This window comes from Aythya ferina (genome assembly GCF_964211825.1).
Source record: "Aythya ferina genome assembly, chromosome: 1".
Classification (NCBI taxonomy): domain Eukaryota; kingdom Metazoa; phylum Chordata; class Aves; order Anseriformes; family Anatidae; genus Aythya; species Aythya ferina.
In genome coordinates, this window is record NC_140296.1 from 206,121,847 (window position 1) to 206,142,413 (window position 20,567).

General features: G+C 53.3%; 1 protein-coding gene and 1 long non-coding RNA gene across 2 annotated transcripts; one reads left to right on the plus strand and one right to left on the minus strand.

The window, feature by feature from the left end:
* Nucleotides 1–22: 22 nt before the first annotated feature.
* On the plus strand, nt 23–8,901 carry LOC311427420. Its single transcript, XR_014687349.1, has 3 exons — nt 23–245; nt 1,724–1,797; nt 8,019–8,901. It is a non-coding gene; the product is annotated as an uncharacterized lncRNA (long non-coding RNA).
* On the minus strand, nt 1,460–20,215 carry STRIP2 (striatin interacting protein 2; the record flags this gene model as incomplete). The annotated part of the gene is made up of 21 exons (XM_084504509.1): nt 1,460–3,366; nt 5,082–5,286; nt 5,492–5,596; nt 8,055–8,121; nt 9,538–9,638; nt 11,022–11,148; nt 11,726–11,823; nt 12,309–12,383; nt 12,646–12,717; nt 13,261–13,324; nt 13,932–13,997; nt 15,261–15,484; nt 16,051–16,236; nt 16,528–16,655; nt 16,768–16,874; nt 16,982–17,050; nt 17,287–17,407; nt 17,592–17,726; nt 17,824–17,898; nt 18,791–18,860; nt 20,093–20,215. The coding sequence occupies 21 exons, from the start codon at nt 20,213–20,215 to the stop codon at nt 3,116–3,118; spliced, it is 2,469 nt and encodes an 822-aa protein (XP_084360635.1). The 3' UTR covers nt 1,460–3,115.
* Between the last annotated feature and the right edge of the window lie 352 nt (nt 20,216–20,567).

The following is a 20,567-nucleotide window of genomic DNA, read 5'->3' on the forward strand; positions in this document are numbered from 1 at the left end:
ATACGGCTCCTCCAGCTGTACAAAAAAAAGTAGAAAACTATAGTCTGGAACTTTTTTTTCTCCTATGTGTCAGGATGATTATCCCATAATTGCTGCCTTCTGACTCTTTTAGGGAGAAGAAAACCCTCGCTGCGAAGCAAAGAAGTTTTAAGCTGCTACCAGTTCGCTGTTTGAGGACTCGTAGCAGGACAGAGACTTCCCTGGTACTGCTGGAGGAGCAGCAGCTCAGGCTGCCAGAGGAGCTGGTAAGGGAGTTTTCTAGAGGATCCTCAGTGAATACACTGCTGGAATGTGTCTCGGGAAAGTCTTGGCATTATTACTTTGACTTGCATCTGTTTGTAACTAGAATAAACTTATTAAATAGGTTCCTCTGTTCCTGTCAAAATGGCATTTGCAGCGTGCTGTGCGCTCTGTAGGGAGACCAGCAGTGTTTATCAGCCAGAGCTGACACCCACATTGCCCCTCTTTCCCCAAAGAAACCCTCATGAAGCATGGTCTGTCTCAACAGACATACAGCCTGTGATAAATCCATGATGAGATTAAGCATTTAAGTTAAAAGTCTACCTTTCCCTAGTTACTTTTTTACATGGAGGTTCAGTTTTTATATAGAGGTGTATCTCTAGGAAGCTTAACTTGTGGTAGAAATTAATAGTATTCAAACATAACAGCTCATACCTTCTTCTACCACATAGATCCAGGCAAGAATTTGTATTTCTATTCCATACCTCAGTAAAGATGGAAGGCACTGATAAGATACACAAGCCTCATATGAAGCAGAATTTAAATATTAAATGCAGAAAAATGAACGTGGTATCCAAGAGGATAACCAGCACCCACACAAACACCGGGAAAAGGAGACACTTGGTGGTGGGTGGGGAGTTGTGAGCCAAATATGAAGGGCTTCTCTAAGGTTTTGATTCTTTAATAATTAATCAGCTCCCTTGTCCCCGTGGAGAAACACCTCCGTGCCCTTAGTTTATTAAAACTAAAAGGATTTGGTACTTCGATAATACTTCCTTTACACTCACACTTAGCTGTTAGGAACTAAGACTGTTTTCTAAATCACTCTAAAACAGAGAATAGCAGAGGAATGATAAAACAAGTGGCGCAGCTGGAAACAAATATTGGGACTATTTCAGTGTGGGGTCACCATGAGAAGGAAGGAAAAAGGGAACAGACAGTGTCCCTTGTGCCAGACCATGCAGGGCTCAGCTCAGCTCTCAGGACCCTGGCCTGTGGGGGAAATGAGGGAAAAACTGCACATTTGGTAGGAAAAACAGATGAATCATCACAGAGAAAATCCTAAACTGTCCAGTTAGTCCTGGGCTCTGTCCCTTAGCACCTGGCTGGAAATAGGAGAATTTATACTACATTTCTACCACTAGAACAAACAAAATTAACCACCAAAAGTAGCATTTAAATTAAGGTGCACGAAGAAAAAAAAGTCCCAGCAAATGGATGAACTTCAAAAGTTGCTCTGGTTTATTTTGAACAAAAGCATTTTTAAAAAGGTGAGCAGGGTTACTAATGCTGAGTCATTGAAAAATGTCTTTTGCAAACCACATTCAGGAAACATTCCCAGTTTAATTCTACAGCAATAAGCACGAATCCTGCCGCAACAAATACCTGTGATTTTATCACTTGTGCGCTTGCTACATCGATACAGCTAAAGAGGAGCCGAGTTTTACCCATGCTATATTGACACATTTTTCTTTGACACCAGATCTGGTTTCAGAAGGCAGGAAAGGTTTGCCCCAAGATTCCAAGTCCTGGACCAACAGCGTTTGGTAGAAAGAGGTAAGAATTCTCAGACCCCATCAGGATCCTGAAGGAAGCACGGGGAAGCCTTGCACGAGGGCTGCTGGCCAAGGAGAAGGAACGCAGGTGCTGAGAGGAGGCTCACTCAGTGGGTTATCCCCTGCCCACGAGGGTTTTTCCTTGTTATAGAGAGCTCTCAGCTCAGTTTGCTATTCATTCGGAGAGCTCTGGACTGCAGCATCTGCTGTTTTCGTCATGTGATGGCAGCAAAGCGTTACCCAAAGCACTCTTCCTTCCCACTTAAAGGAAAGAGCCAAAAACCTGTGCGAAAATCAGGTTATTTTCAGGAAGATGGGGCGTTTACTTTCTCCTCTAGGGTTAGAGGGGCTAAAGAGCAGTGAAGAAAGCAACCTGGAAACCTTTATCCTTCAAAATCAATCAGCCTGCTGCAGTTCGTTTCCTTGCATGGACGTTTTAATGGAGCATCTTGATGGATGAGGAAATAATCCTTTACGTGGCACTTTCAGACGTCTTGTAGCTTGGGTCAGTAACTTCTGTGCCAATAACTCTGGGCTTATTTCAGACGGGGAGAAAGCTGGCAATCAATGTCCTCGGCAGCTCTAAGCAACGCACAGCTCAGTGTGCATCGTACTCCAGTACAAGGGAGTGAAGTGGTGAAGCAAAGTGGAGCAGTGGAAAAGGTAATTACTATCCCAAATCGTCAGTTGTGGAAGAAAGCCTCCAACTCAGGCTGCACAATCCCAGCCTGGGGACAAGTGGGAATGTCATCTCCGTTGGCCAAGTCAACCTGTCATCCCTGCTCCAGTGCCACCTATTTTCCACTTCATCAGGGAACCAGGGCACCTTGCTCACAGCAGTAGGGTGTCTGGAGCACGTTCTTGGACATCCGTAACTGAATTAATGCAAATAAATCAAGCGTAAATAATCGTTTGGGGGAGATGGAGACCTTCCACTGCTGAGATTCTCTTAGGACAAACTTGCATGCGTGAACCAAGCAAAGGGGACAGCCCAGACTTTGATCTCTCGTGCACTGGTGTAAATCTGGAGTGAAAACCAGATGAGGATGCTGCTGACACTGCCACCAGCGTGATGCTGAAACCTGGTCCTCGACCTCTGTGCAGGTCCATTGCTACCACACCAAGAGGTCACCCCAGAGGGAAGCCCTCCGAAGAGATGGCAGCTGCGTACCAGGGAAGTTTGGGTAGACACAAAGAGACCTGGCCTCTTTAGAAAGACGGTCACTTTTTTTTTTTTCCAGCCTTACTTAGGAACCCCCAGGTCCCAAATCTCCTTCCTTGCCAGCCCTGGGGTCCTCAGCGGGGTGGGACGGCGGCTCTCACTGGTAGTGCAGCAGCTCTTCCCAGCGGATGGGCTGGGAGAACACCTCCCGCTCCAGCCACAGCTCGTAGGAGCAGTGGAAATCCTCGGGGAGCTCCAGCCTCTGGCCCAACACGCTCTGCAAGCAGTTGTCCACCGGCGCAAACTCCGAGTCCTGGGGCTTGTCGTACCTCCGGCTGTTGAAGGCTTCGATGTTGGCTCTCAGGGTGCACTCTTCAGCCTGGAAGTCCCACGGCCTGGCATCAATATCTAGGTTCAAGAAGAAATAAGACCGTGGTGGCGTCGTGGAGAAAATGACTCTGGTATGGCTTGAGCAAAAGAAAGGATGGAGAATTTACAGCAGTCGTGTGCCTGAACTAAAAATAGCATTATATTAGCCAGTTGGTTATTCCTAATTCTATGGTAATTATTATTCACAACCAGTTGCTGCTATGCACACATTTATTTTAAGGTATTTAAATGAAATATATTAAAATCACTTGTAAATTCAGCAGAGTCTGAAAACTTCATGCAGAAATGTGTTTATTTCTGGCTTTCAGCATGCTTTAAGGACTCCATCCCATTACAAAGCTCCTGTTTTTTTCGGAAAGGCCCCACCGCTTTTACCAAAAACCTCCCCAGATGTCTGAGGCAGAGATCAAGACTGAAAGCTGATAGCTAAAACCTCACAAATTTATTCTAAGCTACTGAAAACAAAGGCTTTTAAATCTGGGGCAAGGTTGGGAAGCTAGCAGCTGACTGTAATAACCACAATTTTTAAAATGTGTAATATGACGTAAATATGTAACATTTCCAAAAAATTAGCATTTCAAAACTTGATCTTTACAAGCTCTAAACCTATATGAACCAGCCAGTCGCTCCACAAAGGGTCAGCAAACTCATTGGCAAGGTCTCAGCACTGCTGAGGGGAGGGAGAAGTCCGAGCTGCGTCTCAATCCAGATACACCAAGCTAAAAATAAACCCTTGGGGAAAAACCCTTCCGGATCTCATCTCGGAAAGCCAAGTGCTGGCACGGCAAGGCAGCCAGGTCAAGAAGCAGCCCCTGCGGAGTAGTGAATTATGCGATCGCGGGCATAAAGAAGCCCTGCTGCTGCCTTCAGCCCTGCAGGGAAGATGAGTGTGCTGAGCAAGGCAGCGAGGCGAGAGAAATCCCCGTGAAGGAAAGGGAGTCCCCAGCCTTCCCCAGCCCTCCGGCTCTTTGGGCATCTGGGGAACTCCAGCCTTAAAATTAAAAATAGTGAGTCTAGTTTTGGTTCATCCGAATCGGTGGCACAGCGGTATCACAGCTCTCCAAAGCACATCCGTCTTTGAAAAACAAATTATATCTTTCGCAGTGGAAATTAACACCCTAATTACAATGCCTCTCTCCCCTGGAAGGAAGGCTTTGTGTTAGGCTTTCACTTCTTGCCCTTTCTCCTTTTGAAACAGGGATGCTACCCAGTTTTTCTGTTTAATCCTCTTTAAAAAAAAAAAAAGAAGATGTATGCAAAGCAACAGTTCAGGACCATGTTATTAAGCCCTCTAAAAATACAGCTTTAGGCCACGTAAGAGCTGTTTAAACAGACCGGCACGTCTCCAGCTTAAGGATCCTCAGCATCCGCCACCCAGATCCCAAATCTGTGGCTGCCCCAAGCACTTCTGTTTGGTTTGGAGCCTATTAGTGCCTTGAAGGCAAATGGGATCGGTTTGGGAATGCAGAATTGGAGGGCTGGGCTTGGTGAAAACTCATCTTGAAAGACCTCGTGTGACCATATCCCAGCCTGATCTGATTATTCCCAACTTCCTTGTGCAATTTTGCCCCTCCTGATGGTGCCGAGTGGTGCCTTAAGGCCTCCAAAAAAAATCCCCAGTGCTGACCCAACCAGATTTATGGGATCCCAGCAGGTCCTAGGTCAAAACACGCCCGAAACCCAACACGATGACTGTGCCACCGTGTGCAGGATGCGTCCCCGGCTCTGCTCACCGTTGCCGTAAGCCCAGTCGTCGTTCATGCGGTGCCGCACCTTCTGGTAGATGGCCGACATGGTTTTCATGTTGCTCTTCCTCCACTGGCGCCCCAGGTACTTGGTCTGGATTTTCAGCAGCTTGAGGACGTAGAGCTGCATCATGGCCTGCTTCACCTTCAGCGCTCGCTTCAGTATCGGGGCCGACTTGAAGACTACCAGCATCTGCCAAGAGAGAGATGCAAGTTGAGGCCACGAGCTCAGGAAAGCAAAGCAAACGCTGCCTGTGCAGCACTGGGAGCTACCACGTCACACAAACCCCGAGCAGACAGAATAGGGGTGCTCACCATATCCCAAAACTGCTGTAGGGACATTGAGGATTGTAAAACTAAGTACTGTTTTCAGGAGGAAAAGTATTTCTCCACCTTACCATCGTCCTCGAGTGTTTCCACTTGGTCAGCTTGTTGAGGATCCTCAGCAGGTTGATGCAGGAGAATAAGTTTCTCCAGCAGAACTGGTTGTTGTCTCCGGCTTCCTGCAAGAGGAGAGGGAAGAGGGTAACCCTAAGGGCAGCTCTGCCCCGTGCTGAACGCCCTCCCTGCTGCTCTTCGGTGGCCCAAATCTCATTTTGGATGAGCAGCGGAGCCGCCTCCTCACCTGGGCTATCATCATCCCCAGGAAAAGTGCTCTGAAAGCCTCGGACAAAAATCATCATTTTTAGTTTGTATTTGGGTCTAGAGGAGGGCCCAAGATAAATCACGTTGCTCTGTCATGGGGAATATATATATATACAATTTTTTTTTGGTAGATTTGTGTTAGTTGTTTTACGGAGAAAATTACAGCCTAGACATCACCGCTGCTCGGAGAACGGCTTTTTGTTAATCATATAAATTGATCCCTAAATTACCACATGCTTAGAGGACTCATTATGGACAAATAAAAGACAAAACGATGAAGGATGACAAACAGCAGCGCTCCTGTTGGGAGGACGGGACGCGTCTGTAACAGAGAGCCTCGCCAGCTTAAGTACATACAGCCTCTATGTTATTTGAAATATTAGCTGTATAATTTTAAATATTAGCTGTACATCAGCACCCCCGGCTCTGGCTTGTGTAAACAGTGCTCGTGGCATGTTTGAGCTGTAATTCCACCAGCACAGTGACCTGTTCTGTTTGAACAGCACGGAGAGCACAGCACGAGTGCCCCACAAATAACCTACTTGGGGCTGAGAGCAGAAACGAGTGCTGCTTAATTTATAAGCCACTTACAGCAAGCTGCAGCCTTCGCCACGGAAAAAAAAAAAAAAAAAAAAATCCTGTACACGTTCTGGGCAGCCTCGGGAGGAGAGTTTGGATGAGACGCTTCTGTCAGCGCCTAATCCAGCTCTGAAGCTAGATTTACCAAGAAAATCCTGCCCGTGTAATACCTTTGCTCTTAAAAGCAAGCATCAAAACCCCTCGTTTCGGTAAGCTGGTAAAAGTGCTGGCGTATGTATAACCTGTAGAGGCCAACGAGAAATAAATCTGCCAGTTGGGAGCACTGTAATGCCGGGATTTGGTAAAAAAAAAACACTCGGATAAAATGCACTCTTCTGCCAGCAGAGGCTACGGCTGTGCTGGAGGCTCCTGCACAGCAGAGCCAGGATGTCACCGAGATGTCACTGAGATGTCATCGAGATGCCACCAAAGGGGAGACAAGGGCCAGGAGGAGACTGAGGAGCCTGAGCCACGAGAGGATGGAAGAGGCTCCTGGTATCCTGCCAGGATTCATCCACTCCTGATTTATAGGGTGGGAAGAGCAGCTAACGACAGCCAGGGGGTCCCTCCTCTGGGAACGGCGCTGCCAAACGTGTCCTAGTTTCCCGTGGAAGCAAACCAAGCCCACTGAAAGCAAACTCTCCTGTTATATCTGCTGAGAAATGTGCTATGGCTGCGATGTTAAAGTCAGTGTATCAGGGTTAAAAAAGAAAAAAAAAAGAAAGCCCAAACTGCATAAAATGTTGGCTGAAGAAAAGAAACACAAATACATGCACAAACACATCTCTGAAGAACCAGGCTGTGTTTAATTCCTATCAACATGCAGGGTCTAATCAATAGGAATACACCCTGCATCATTTCTAGACGTGGAGTCAACCAATAAAAACAAGGAGAAAAAAAAAAAAAGGAGAGAAAAAGAAAACTGGAACTTAATTGTCACCTTCCTGAACCTCTCCAAGTAGAGGAAAACAGACCCGCGAATATTTTCCCTAGAAAAAGTTCAGTTTTCTCTCCGAGCCACAAAACCCAGCGTGAGCCTAAGGAGCAGCACACGGGTGGTGGAAACGCTCGGTGACAAGTCGCTAGATGTCCCCATCGGGCCGGGATGTGGCTAGTGGGAGCCCAGCAATTTGGGCTCGTGAAAAACTTCTCACCACGGCAAACCTTCCTTGCCATTCCCGTGGCTGTAACCTGCTCAGAGCTAAGGAAAACAACACGGGCTTCAGATTTTTAGCAGCCAGGCACCGGGAGATAATCAGGCTCCTTCTAAAATGCTTCCTGCTGCATTTAGGGCATCCCTTCCCAACGCTCCCATACCAGGTTGGTATGTGGTCTCCGTAATGCTCGGGCTCCTCTCCGCAGGGAATTTGGTTCATTCCTTCACCTACCGGCATCTTACAGAGCGTGAGTGCTGAGCAATTAAAGCCTGCGAGGCAACAGCCTCTGGCCGAAGCCTTTTTAAAAGCAGGCTCTGGAGCTTGGACAAGTAAAAGGGAAAACTCTAAGCCCAGCAGATTGTATGGGGTGCACAAAGCTTGCCCGTGCCTCCTACCCCACTTCCCCACAGCTGGTAACAAGTCAGAATAGAGATGAGAGGAATTTTCTAGTTTGAAGGGAGGGAAAAAGGCTAATTTGGGACTGGTTGGGTATAAAGAGGGCAGAAATAATCAATCAAAAATCCTTCCTCGCCTTCCCACGTAGAACAATACCGTTACAAGGAGCCCATGAGCTGCTTACCAGGCTTTCTGCAGTGAGCTCGGGCAAGTCGTGGACCGTGCAGTGCGGATAATCCAGGACGGAGATGCTGCAGAAGATGGGAAAGGAGGGACTCGTTACGAAACAGGTCGGTGCATGAGCAATTTTTTAGGATGATCTATGAGGCTACATCCAGCAACCTGCAACGTCTTTGAATTGCCAGGGCAGAGCCACCTCTGGTGATGGCACCTGCCCAGCACCAGCAGCATCCTCCTGGGCTCCCAGCACCACCGCTGCCTAATGGAGCACACCGAGCCCATCCCAAGCCTGTCCCAAGTGCATTTGGGATGGAGGATTTGGATCCATTAATATGTGGCAGATCAGTTACTCATATGGACACATATACAAAAAAAAAAAAAAAAGAAAAAGAAAAAAAAAAAAAAAAAAACACACAACCAAAACCCAACAACAAAACAAACAAACAAAAAACACAGAACCAAGCACATTCAAAAAGCAGATCTTGGGTTAAAATGCAGACATCTGGCAGAATATTTCCAGCAAGAAAATGCGTGGTAAGGGCATCAGGTCTTTCCAGGCCTTCAAGGTTTTTTCCCTTTGTAAAAGTAGCCAACCAAAAGATTTTATATATATTTTATATAAATTATATATTAGATATAGTTATAAACTATATTAGATTTTTTATATTTTATATAAATTTATAGTTTTTATATATTACACATATATAAATATATATTTTGTTTGGCTATGTATATTATATATTAAATATTATATATAATATACACATATCATGTATAGTACATATATTATATAAATGATGTATATATAATAAACAATATCTAATATGCACATATACACACTCACTGATGCTATCCATGCCCCAAGACATTCAGGGATCTAAAATGAAGCGTGCACTATCAATCACACGGCTTCAGCCCTTCCATCCCCTTCTTTGCCACTTTCTGCTTTGAAGCCCAGCAGCTGAGCCACAGCTCAGCCACCACCGAATTTAGGATAGAGACACAGAATCACAGAATCACAGAATTTTCTAGGTTGGAAGAGACCTCAAGATCATCGAGTCCAACCTCTGACCTAAAACCTGCACGCCACCCAAGTACTAGCATCACTGCTGCCACCTCCCATCCTGACATCGCCAGGCTCGAAAGGGAAAGGCAGAGACAACTACCTGAAACCTGAGGGAGTCAGGAAAGCTGAATTTTGGCTACAAAAAGCAGAGAAGACGCAGAAGGCTCTGCCCCACTTTGCCTTTGTGGAGCTGTGGTCCACAGATGCCCAGGGACAAAAAAAAAAAACCACTTTCGAGGCCACACAGAGGTGAAAACCAGCCCAGTGAGAGACAGATGGGTCTGGGCGTACCTCAACAGGGGCTGGAACCCCCTGCCCAGCCTTCCCCATCAGCGGTCACTCAGCCCCACCGCGTGTTTGGGGTCCTCATGCACATTCCTCCCTGCTCCACCACCTCTCTCTCCCCCAGAAGTGGCTGTACCTGTTCTTGGCAGTGATATAAGACATGATGTTTTGGTTGAAGAACTTCAGGATCAGCGGGATGCAGTTGGCAAACACCAAATGCTGGGACACGTACTCAAACTGGGGGAGAGAAGTGAGATGGGTCAGCGTTAGCGGGAGCAACGGGAGCGTGCACTGGGAATGGAAACCCATTTCCAGTTGGAAGCAACACAGCCTTGATGGTTTGCTCTGGACACCCAGCAGACCATCCTCCCCGTACAGAAGTCTGCTGTATTGGGCTTGCACCGTCTACAACAACTCCCACCAGCGGGGAAATTGCATTTGCCATACAGCGGACATCCAGCCTCTGTGTTTTAGGGATAGCCTCAGTTTAGGGACAGCTGCACCTAGCGGGTGCAGGTTGCTTTTCAGGATAAAATCTGCAGTGAAACAGTACATGGGGAAGGAGAAGATAGAGCTACTATGAGAGAAAATTGAGAAATTCCTACTGCAGCACATCCTAACCCAGCCCCTTTTCAAATTTCGACTGAAAAAAAGTACCCTTAGCTCCAGACATGCTTTTAATTTCTCTCCCCCTCTAAATGTTAAAAGGCCTGCGTTAGCATAACGCAACGAATCTCCACCGCCCTCTAAAGGAGGGATACAACCAGCAGCAATCTCCTATCCACGCAGCCCACGCCGCCCGACCCCATCCCATCCTGCCCTGCCCACCCTATCCATGCCTCTCACCATCCACATCCAAAACCCAGGAGGAAGGAGCAGTTGGTTCCCACACATCAAAAAATAAAATAAAAATAAATAAATACATAAAAATAAAGGATATGGGAACCCACAGCAAAGGCTGGATTGGAAAATCTGATTTTTTTTCCCCATTTTATCCAATCCAGTCCATAGGTTTCTATTTAACCTCATATATATGCACATATATCAGTGGGCTTCATAAAATAGATGGATCTGATGGCTTTGCATCACGTGGAACCCTCTTAAATAACAAACAAACAAAAAAAAAAACACCACCTATGTAACAAAAACCAAATTGCATCTGGGACTCTGAGGCTGAAACCAAAGCCCCCAGAGCTTGACCCTGCCGAGGGGCAGAGGACCAGGTTGGTTGGCCCCACGAGGTCTCACCCAGTACCACTGGAGGGTCTTCCCTACCCCCTATTCCCATCCCCTTCTGCCAGGGGAGGCCCTTTCTTGTGAGATCTCCAAAATTTTACCCCCATCAGCTGCAGCGTGAGCTCTTCCAGCAGTCTGGGAACTCGTTCCACGTGGGTGGAAGCGACTCCGTCAAAACACAGCCAAAGACATACAGCAGGCAGGTTATCCCTCCGTGAGTAAAACCACAAAAAACGCGTCCTGGGGCTAGGGTTCATCTCTCCAGAAGAGCCACCCGCAGCTCCTCGTGGACACGATTCCTGCTGAGGTCCTCCACGAGAGCACGGCGGGACACGCTGGCTGCAGGAGCAGCGTGGCGGTGGCCGACCCCTTCTTGGCGCTCACCTGGTAGATGTGGTTGAGCTTGAGGTGCTTGAGGAGCAGCAGCAGCAGAGCCGAGATGCTCTTCACAATGATCTCCTTGTGCCTGTTCACATCGATGCCCAGCTTCATGCTCTGCAGGACGGTGATGCTGGGTGGGAGGGAAAGGAGGTAAGGGCACAGCGGGTACATGAAGAGCGCACTCGGATCCATCTGGAGAGGCTCCACAGGGACCTTCCAGGTCTTGTTTCATCCCCTCCTGCCCGCTGACTCCGGAGTGAGTCAAGAAAAGAAGAGCTGATTGCCCTCGGACAGCAACCCTGGGGAGCAGCATGAAGGATGCCTACTACATCCTCATGGGTAGTTACGATTTGTGTCAATTATCACAATTTTGTGATTTGTGTCAATTAGCTCGCACAGCACAGGGTCTCCTGATCGCGCTCAAACCCTTAAACTCCCCCAAAACCGTTCATTTCTGTGGCCTTCACCCCTCTGCCCTGACAGCAACAGCAAAACCACAGCCTCACGTAGGTTGGAAGAGCCCTTCAAGATCATCGAGTCCAACCATCAACCTGACTAAACCACGTCCCAGTAGCTTGGATCTCTCCAAAGAGCCATCCCCAGATCCGGAGCCCCCTGAACCTTTTGGAAAGCCCCAACTCTCCCACTTGGACCAAGACTTCACATGGCAGCGGGGACAGCTGGTGGCCACCTCCCTGGGGACTTACGGCATCTCTTCTGGCAGCACGTCTGCCAGGATGTTGATGGAGTCGGTCTTGGCTTTGGAGGTGGGCGCCGCAGCCAGGAGGATCTTCAGCAAAGCTATCTGCAGAGGAGGCCAGGCGTGAAGGGACGGTCTTGGGAAGGGGAAATTCCTTCCTTCCCCTTCGCTTGCTGGAGCTGGACCACTTCAAGCCAACTCACGGTGATGGACTGACTGTGCCAAGCCTCAACATTTACACCCTGGGCACACAAGGCAGTTGCGGGGAGCACGGCAGCTCTGGTTTGGCATTACTCGATGCACCCGACCTCTAGTAGCATGGATTAATTAATTTAAGAGTCGCCTGGACTAAATGCACTTAAATCTGTTTGTCTCTTCCTACGGACGCAGCGCACGTGGCCCACTAACATCACAAGGCAGCTGAATTTTGGGGACACAACTTGTAATGGGTAAGAATCTACTGGGGCCATGGGAAAGCTGCAAGGGATGTCCCCATAGGAATGTCACACCTTACAGACTCCCCATGAGCTTTTGAGGGCACTCCCCAGGTTGGCAGGGACCCGAAGCACACCGAAGAAACATGGGCTTACCATGTACTGGGGGAGGTTGTACAGCATGGCTCGGTACAGGATCTCACAAGGGGTTTCTTGGACTTCCTCCTCCCCCTGTAGCACAGAGAAATATTAGGAACAAGGGGGGAAAAAAGTATTTCTAGTCTGCACGCTTGAGGTATGCCAGTCACCTCCCTAAAACCTAACTCGAGGATTTAATGATTTGGTCACGATACGGTGTTTTGGAGCAAGGAGCATCCAAGGTGTGTTTAAGGATCAGGGAAAACGTGGCGTGTTCTGTGAATTTCTCAAAACGTGGGGATTTCTGTGAATTTCTCCACGTGTCCGTTCAGTGACGGGGAGCACGTCTCCTTACCAGAGACATGGGGCACTTCTCCAGCTCCTCCTCGTTCTTGATCTGGACGTCCGAGATGGAAATGTACTTGTGCTGGCAAAACACACAGAGGCAGAGTAATTCCAGAGCTGCGGGAGGGAACGCTGAGCAGTGACAACCCTTAAAGGGTTCCTTCATATCCGAGGTAAGCTCACAGATCACAGCACACACGCGGAGAACTTCTCTTTGCAGAGAGCATCCCCAAATCCCCTCACCCATCGTGCTTTTTATTATTTCCACCTAACTCCTCCTGGGATCTCTCCACAAGCTGAGGCTCAGCGTGTCGTTGCACACCAGCTGAAGAGGAGCAGAGGACTGAACGCATGAATCATTTACAGGGGGCTGAGAGCACACACATGAGTAACCTGAAGCTCTTAGTGCGTGCCACGGCATGGAGTTAATGCATACTTGAGGCCCTGCGGTCCCTCTAGGGCCCTGGTGATCTTGGCCAAAGATTTCCCCACCTCTACGAGATCCCCATGGGTCTGATCCCTCCTCAGAGCATCTGCTGAGTGCCAGTGAGCACGGAGAGCGTGGGGTGAGGCTGGACCAGCTGGCAGCTCCGCTGGGCTGCTTCACTTGGACGCGATGCCTTACCTGCTTCAGCGTCTTCACGCTTTCATGAATCGGCCGTGGCAGCCCTATCAGGGTCTCGGTGTCTCTGGAGGGGAGGAGAGGAGGTAAATATAAGGCTGGGGAGGTGATCCTGGTCGCTTCCATCTCATATGAGGTGAAAGAGGGAGCCCATCACCCACCAAACGCAGCTCGGATGGGTGGGGAATTGGGAGAGGTGTTGGCGTGGGCTGCCCACCTCCCACCTCCTCCTTCACGAGAAAGGGGTGACACCGGGCACAGGATTTGGGTGAAAGCAGATCTCTGTCCCGAATGTGCTCAGCACCACAGCTACAAACCACCACAGCCTGTACACCCTGCTGGGCCCGTGACTGCGCTCGCAGCTTGGTTTGTTCGGAGCGGGCAATTCGCTGGGGATATGGGATCACCCAGCCTCCTCCTCCCCTCAACACGGGCCCTTGCTCGGGCCATGGGTCACTTATTCTGGGCTAGGACTGATTTTTTTTATAGAAGGAGGTCCCCAGAGGCCAGCGTCCCCAAGGAGGTGTTCTAATAACGCAAAACCCAGCGCTGCTCCGCACCGAGGCACAGATTAGGCTGCTTGACCTGAAAACAACCGAGCTCTGTGGGTTAAATTGCACTTAAATTGCACCGATGGGAGCTAGGGGATGGCTCTGTCCGCCCTGCACACTCACTGTCCCAGGGTGAAGCCGATGAATTTGTTCCTGCTCGCCTCCAGGAAATGCTCGATGTCTTTCTGTCTGGTGGAGCAGCAGAGCAACGCCAAGGAGAAGGGAGGAAAAGAGACATTTATCAGAGCGCAGCCTCCGCTGCCTAGAAAGAGCTCCCGGATGGGGCTGGCAGGAAACCTTTTAGCTTTCTAGGATCGATTTCTCGAGGTCTTAATAGCTGCTGGCGGCCGCCGCCGTTGCTCACAACGGGAGCCAAAACCCTCTGCGTTCGCTGAGCGGCTCCAAGGGAGAGCGCAAGCAAACGGCGAGCGGCTCCCCGTGAGCAGCACCCTCCTTGCACAGCTTCTGTGCCCCAAAAAAATGCATCTACAAGTAGCACCTGCTCCTTCGGGCACAGAAACGTGGTCTCCACAGCCTCGCAGAGCGCGTGCTCTAAGGGAGAGGCCGCTGCCACCTCGCCGTGGGCATCTTGGATGAGGAGGGCTCGGGGCTCGGCGCTGCCGGAGGGTGGGAGCCGAGGCAGGGAGAAAAGCAGCTGGATTCCCAGGCAGCAGCCAAGAAAAACAAGGGACATCTGATGCCAAAAAATTGACGTGGAGCACGATGGCACCACGTGTGCAGGGACCCACGTGGGACATGGCGTCTCGCGCTGCGGGTGGAGGCGCTTAACCCGTCACTGCCCCCACGGCACAAAGCTGCGTTTGAGGCTGTGTTTTAAGGATCCTGGATTAAACCCAGGCTTCAGATCAGCAGCATAAAGCTCGCGTGGGTTTGAGGGAGGGAGCGGAGGATTTCACCCTCTTTTCCTAACCCTCTTCCATATTGCAGGCAGCAGAATTGGTCTTAGGAAGGGGAGGCACCATTTTTTTTTTAAATCAGCTGGATTTCTCCCATTTCTCACCCTACAAGGCCACTCAGGAAGGCTTTGTTTGGCAACATGTGAGTCCCACTCAACGAGCAAGAGCCCCTTTCGTTAACCAGACGATTAATCAAGGACCTTGCCCTACCAAACCCATCGGCACCAGCTGGGAAATCCAGCCTTGCTCCCAGCCCATGGGCCCTGCTCCCACAGCAGCTCCTCCCCAGTGCACCTGAGGTTTCCAAAATGGGATTTCCACTCCTTGGCCAGTCCTGGCCACGCTTGGCTTGTAAAGTCAAGCTAAACCCAGCCCAGAAAGGACCAACTGAGACCAAAAAAAAAGTGGAGTCACCTCAGCTCAGCTTGCCAGCAGCCAACACGCTTGCCACGGGTGGATATTCAGCCTGTAATGAGCTCCAGGACAGAAAGCTGGGAGGACTGGGGAGGATGGCAACGAAACCAGCTGGATTTACCTGACTTTGGGGGCCCAGGGGAGCCCTTTGGGGAACGACACCCTTTCAATCGGTGCGCGCTGGGCTGGCATCGCGGGGATGATCGCGTCCCGCTCCATCAGGTCCAGCTCCCCCTCAATCCCGCTGTCCACCTCATCGCCCTCTTCTTCGTCGATTCCTGCTTCATCGTTCTTGAAGGGATCCCTCTCGTTGTAGATATCCAAGCTGTCCTGCTTCATCAGGGGCTGCGGCACAAGGGGATGGAGAAATTTTCATTTCCCTGCCAGCCACCGGCGTCAGACAGCTCCATCCTGGAAGGGCCGAGCTCCCAAATGTTCCCTGGGTGAGGATTTTCCCTTCTATCTGTTGCCACCAGAGCCTGGACAGGGAACAAGCTCCCTCTGCACCTCTAACCTTGCTGCTCTGGGAGGTGTGGCCCCATTTTCCATCATAATTGTTGGAGCTACTGCCCGACATCTCCCCCTTAGCACAAGAAGTGTTTTCATCCAACAAGGAGTGTTTCATCCCATCATAACCCTGCAACGCCAAGAACTGAGCTGCAGAAAGACGAGCCTGCTGCGAGCAGTCCGGTGCCCAGCATTTATCAGCCTTTTGCCACAGGGTCAGGACATCCTCTGGCTTCCTCCGGATCGAGCCCATCACGGGGCCGATCTGCAGCAGCTTTTACCAGCCGAGAAATGCCTGAATACTTGGAGAGGGAAGGAAAAAACCTGCTCCCGAGCACAGGCTGGCTCCTTGAGCACGAAAAAAAACCCTGGTCCGTGTCCTAGGAGGATGCTCTCGCCCTTACCCGCCGGCTCCGGTGCCCGCGCTTCTGCTGCTGCTGCTCCAGGAGCTCGATGCAGTAGGTGGGGGGCGAGGCGGCGCGCATGCTGCGCATCACCTGGATGCTGTCCTCCGGCAGGGGTGGCAGCCCCAGCTCCTCCCTCTTCCTCACCTTCATCGCCTGCAGGGCTTCAAATCCTCCCAGCGTGAACTAGGAGACGACAGGAGAGGTGATGGAGCAGGCAGGGGGCAGAGGGGGTCCCTCCCGGGGGGGTCCCTCCTGTGCCACGCGGCTCTTTGGGGTGCTGTGGCTTGAGGCCAACAAACTGGAGAGGTGAGGATGGAGAAATCTCATCCCAGAGGGAAGTGTTCGCCTCGGGCAGCCTCTGGTGTCACCCTAAATAACCCCGCTGTGGCTGGACTGAGCAGTGGGGGATATTTGGGCCTCACGGTGCCACTCCCCGAATTAGCAGGTTCTGGGAAAGGAAGGTTTTTCACGCACCAGCAGCACCTTCCAGAGCAGGAGCAGCACCTTCTTCATGGGGAAGTGGGGAGCGTGGCCACTGCAGAACTTGGTCACCATCGTGAAGAGCAGAAGAGCAAACGGCTCTTCGGGGCGCACGGGGAACCCTGGCAGGGAGAGGGACCGGGAGCGGGTTCAGAGCCCCGTCCCCGAGGTCTCCCCACGGAGCTGGGGCAGCAAAAGGACCTCGACGGCGCCTCGACGAGCCCTGAGGCTCACCCAGCTCCATCCTGAAGGTCTCCCGGCAGGTTTTCCACTCCGGGGGATCCGACTCCTGCTCCAGGCGGATGTTCTCCACCATCAGGTACATGACGCTGAGCAGCACCCTGCCGGGACAGCACGGCGGGGAGGTGACACCGGGGCCCCAGAGATTGTCCCCACGGCCACCCCCTGGTGCCAGCAGCACGGCGGGCAGGGGGCAGAGGGGGGATACCTGAGCTCGGTGCTGTCGGCCAGCGAGATGGCCGGCTTCCGCAGGGCGCTGCTGCAGGCCTGGCTGTTGCTGCAGGGCAGGGAAGGGACGAGCTCAGCACCAATCCCAACCCCAATCCCAACCCCAATCCCAGCCCCAATCCCAGCCCCAATCCCAGCCCACAGCCCTGGAGGTGGAGACGCAGCGCTCGGGGCTGTGCCACGGCTACAGGTCCGCGGCGAGGAGGAGGAGGATGAAAAAGGGGGAAGAGGAGGAGGAGGAGGATGGGGAGAAGAGGAAGGAGAGGGCAGCGCAGGTCCTCTCACTCGATCTCCATGTTGAGCAGCTCCAGGAAGGCGGTGAAGGTTCCCAGCTGGTAGAGGAGGAAGCTGTTGTGCCGAGACCACCGCAGGACATCGCCGTCGTTATCGCAGTCTCCAAACACGCCTGGAGAGGCCCCAGGGGAGGCAGTTGTTAGGAGGAAGCTGCCTTGGAGGCCCCGGGGCCATCCTGGAAGGAGCTTTGCTGCATGGAGCTGGCACAGGATCACCTCCCCGAGATGGCATTTCTCCCAAACCATCCATCAGAGCCAGGCAGGGGGTGCGCGGCCGCATCCGGACGCGGTCCTTACCCTGCGCCAGGTACAGGATGGCCCGTGCCACCTTGAGCCTCTTGTCCCTGTTGACCACCTCCAGCCCATCCAGGAGGTGCATGATGTGGGCTTTCTGCTGCGCCCCGTCCAGCTCCAGCCACCGCCGGCCCCGCACTGCGAAGGGGACACGACCACGACCACGGCCACCAGCTGGGTGCCGGCTGCTTCGGGGCAGCCCCACGCCACCGGGTGCTGAACCCGGAGCCGGTACCTTGGGTGTGAAAATCCTCCTCGAAGCATCTCCTGTTGGTGCCGAACTCGGGCTCCTCGGTGTAGCTGTACAGCTCTGATGGGCAAAGGGGTCAGCAGTGAGGCGGGGGCTTCCCCCTCCTCCTCATCCCCAAATTCCTTGTGGCTCTGAGATGTCCCCACGTGCCCAAGGAAATGGGGCAGAGCCCTCAACTTGTCCCTGGTCCATTTGTAGCTCCACCAGGCACCTGGTACCCACCCAATGCTACCAAATTCAGCATTTCCAGCCTTAATTTGCAGCCAGGATGGAGGTTTTGTGCCCAAGGGGCAGCAGGGAGGGCAGTGCGGGAATCCCAACTTGCCATAAAATCAAAATCCAAGCAGGACCCGCAGCCCTACAGAGCCCCCCACACAGCCGCACGATGCTGGGGTCTCATCACGCCTCACTGCAGCTGCAGCTCCGGTTTCTGTTCCCCGGGGCTTTTCCCCCTCCCTCCTCTTCCTCACCCCTGGGCCATTCCCACGCCCCTGCCCCGCTGCATCTGCAGCACCGTAGGGGTTTTTTTTGGGGGGTAAATTTCTGTCCCCGTTCAGTCAATTTGCAAAGGGAGGGACTGCAGAAGCACCCGTGCAGCCAGGCAGAACCTGCGCTGATTTCACGCTGAGCAGCTCGGAGGCTGTGGGGCTGGACCCGGAGGGACACGGCGCTGTGCCCGGTCCTAAATAATTCCTCCAGCCCTGTGCAATTCCTACAGCAGCTCCGGGGGGGACCCCGGCAGTTTTGGGGTGGAAGCAGCTCAACTCACTGCCCAGCAGGGAGATGTGGGATGGGGACATAGGCTGCTCATAAAAACCTCGTGCTTCACCAGGATGAAGTAGCATCTCGTAGCGTCACCAGGATGATGCTACCCCATAACCCCATAACCACCTCCGACCCCACAAGGACACCCGTTGGAGCAAAGCGCCCCAAAACACCCCCCTGGCTCCACCTGACAGCTCCGCGCCGTGGCCGTCGGCGTCCCCGTATCCGAACTCCAGGTTGGGGCAGTCCAAGGAGCCCTGCGGAGAGCAGCGGGGGCGAGCGGTGGGCGCGGGGGGGCTCCCACGTCCCGGGGTGTTTGTGGGGGCTGCTGGGGAGCCCCCCCTGGCTGGGTTTGTGCCCGCAGGGGGGGATTCGCGCATCGAAAATCTCGGCACAGGTCCCCAGGGCTTGGCCGGGCCGTTTTGGCACGGGGCAGATTTGGGGAGGTGCGTGTAAAAATAGCGCTCCCCGGCCCCAGCAGCACCGTGAAAAAACCTGGGCAGGACCCGGGCTGGACCCCCCCACCCCGGGGAGCGTTTGCTGCGTTCAGAGCCCCCCCCGTGTGCTCCCTGTCCCCCCCCCATGGCTTAAAAACCGGGGCCGGTTTGGAGCCGGGGCACCCATGGGGGGGCGCAGACCCCGCGCCCTCCCCATCCCCACGCCAGGTTTTGGGGTGCCCGGGTTTTTGGGGTCGGGGGGGGGGGGGGGTTGCAGACCCCAGCCCCACAGCGGCTCCCGAGGAATTGGAGCGTGAAACCCGGCGGAGGAGGCGCGGTGGGGTGGACACCCGGCTGGGCAACGCACGGGAAATAAATAATAATAAAAACAGTAAAAATTAATAAAAAAAAAAACGTGAAATAAACGCCCTGACCATCAGGTCCCCTCCCGCGCCCCTGGCAGCCAGGCTGGGACCGGGGCGCGCTGCCCCCGTTAATTGTCCCCGTTAATTAACGCCGATGTCCCTCGGGATGCGCAGCGCAAATCCCCGATTTCTGCCCAATTTCTGCCCCGATTTCTGCCCAATTTTTGCCCCGATTCCTGCCCAATTTTTGCCCCGATTCCTGCCCAATTTTTACAACCCGGCAGAGGAGCCGAGGAGCCCGGCCGGGGAGAGGGGATTTGGGAAGCCGGGCGGCTCCGGGAGCTGAGGGGGGGGGGGGAAGGCGAAAATCCCGGAGCCCCCCCTTGGGCACCGACCCCCGGTGGGCACCCAGGGGCCGGGTCCCCCCCGCGCCCTACTCCCGGGGGTCCCCTGGGGGGCTTCGTGTTCCCCACAGCCCCCCCCCAGCACCGGGGGGCTGCCCCTCGGGACCGAGCCTCCCCCCCAGCCCCCTCCGGACCCCCAGAGACCTCGATCCGGCACCCAAAAATCCACGATCCGCACCCCCCAACCCCAATGGGGCCCCCCAAACCCCAATGGGGCCCCCCCAGCCCGACCCCACTTTGGGGTCCCCCCCACCCCGGGGTGCCCCCCCCCCTCGGTCCTCACCTCGGATTCTTTCCGCTGCCCCCTGAAGAGCTCCCGGCGCTGGGGCTGGGGCTGGGGGGGCCCCGGCCGAGCCCTCCCCGGTCCCGGACCCGGTCCCGGTCCCGGCGCCGCCGCCGCCTCCATGCGCTGCGCCCCCCCCCCCCCGTGTCCCCCCCCCCCGGGCAGCGCCACCGAGCACGTGGGGGCCGGGCTGTAGACCACGCCCCCCCGCTCCTATTGGTCTGTCAGCCCCGGGGGCGGGGCTTGAGGACACACCCCCGGCGCGCTATTGGTGGGGAAGGGGAAGGGGGCGGGGATAGCAGAGGGGTGGGGATGGGGGGGGCAGGGGGCACCCCGGGGTGCTGGGGGTCAAGGGGGGGGGGTGGGTGCAGGGGGGGCTGTGGGGGCACCCTGGGGTGCTGGGGGGTCGTGGGGGGGTGGGGTGCAGGGGGGGGGTCTGGAGCACCCTGGGGTGCTGGGGGTGTTGGGGTGGGGT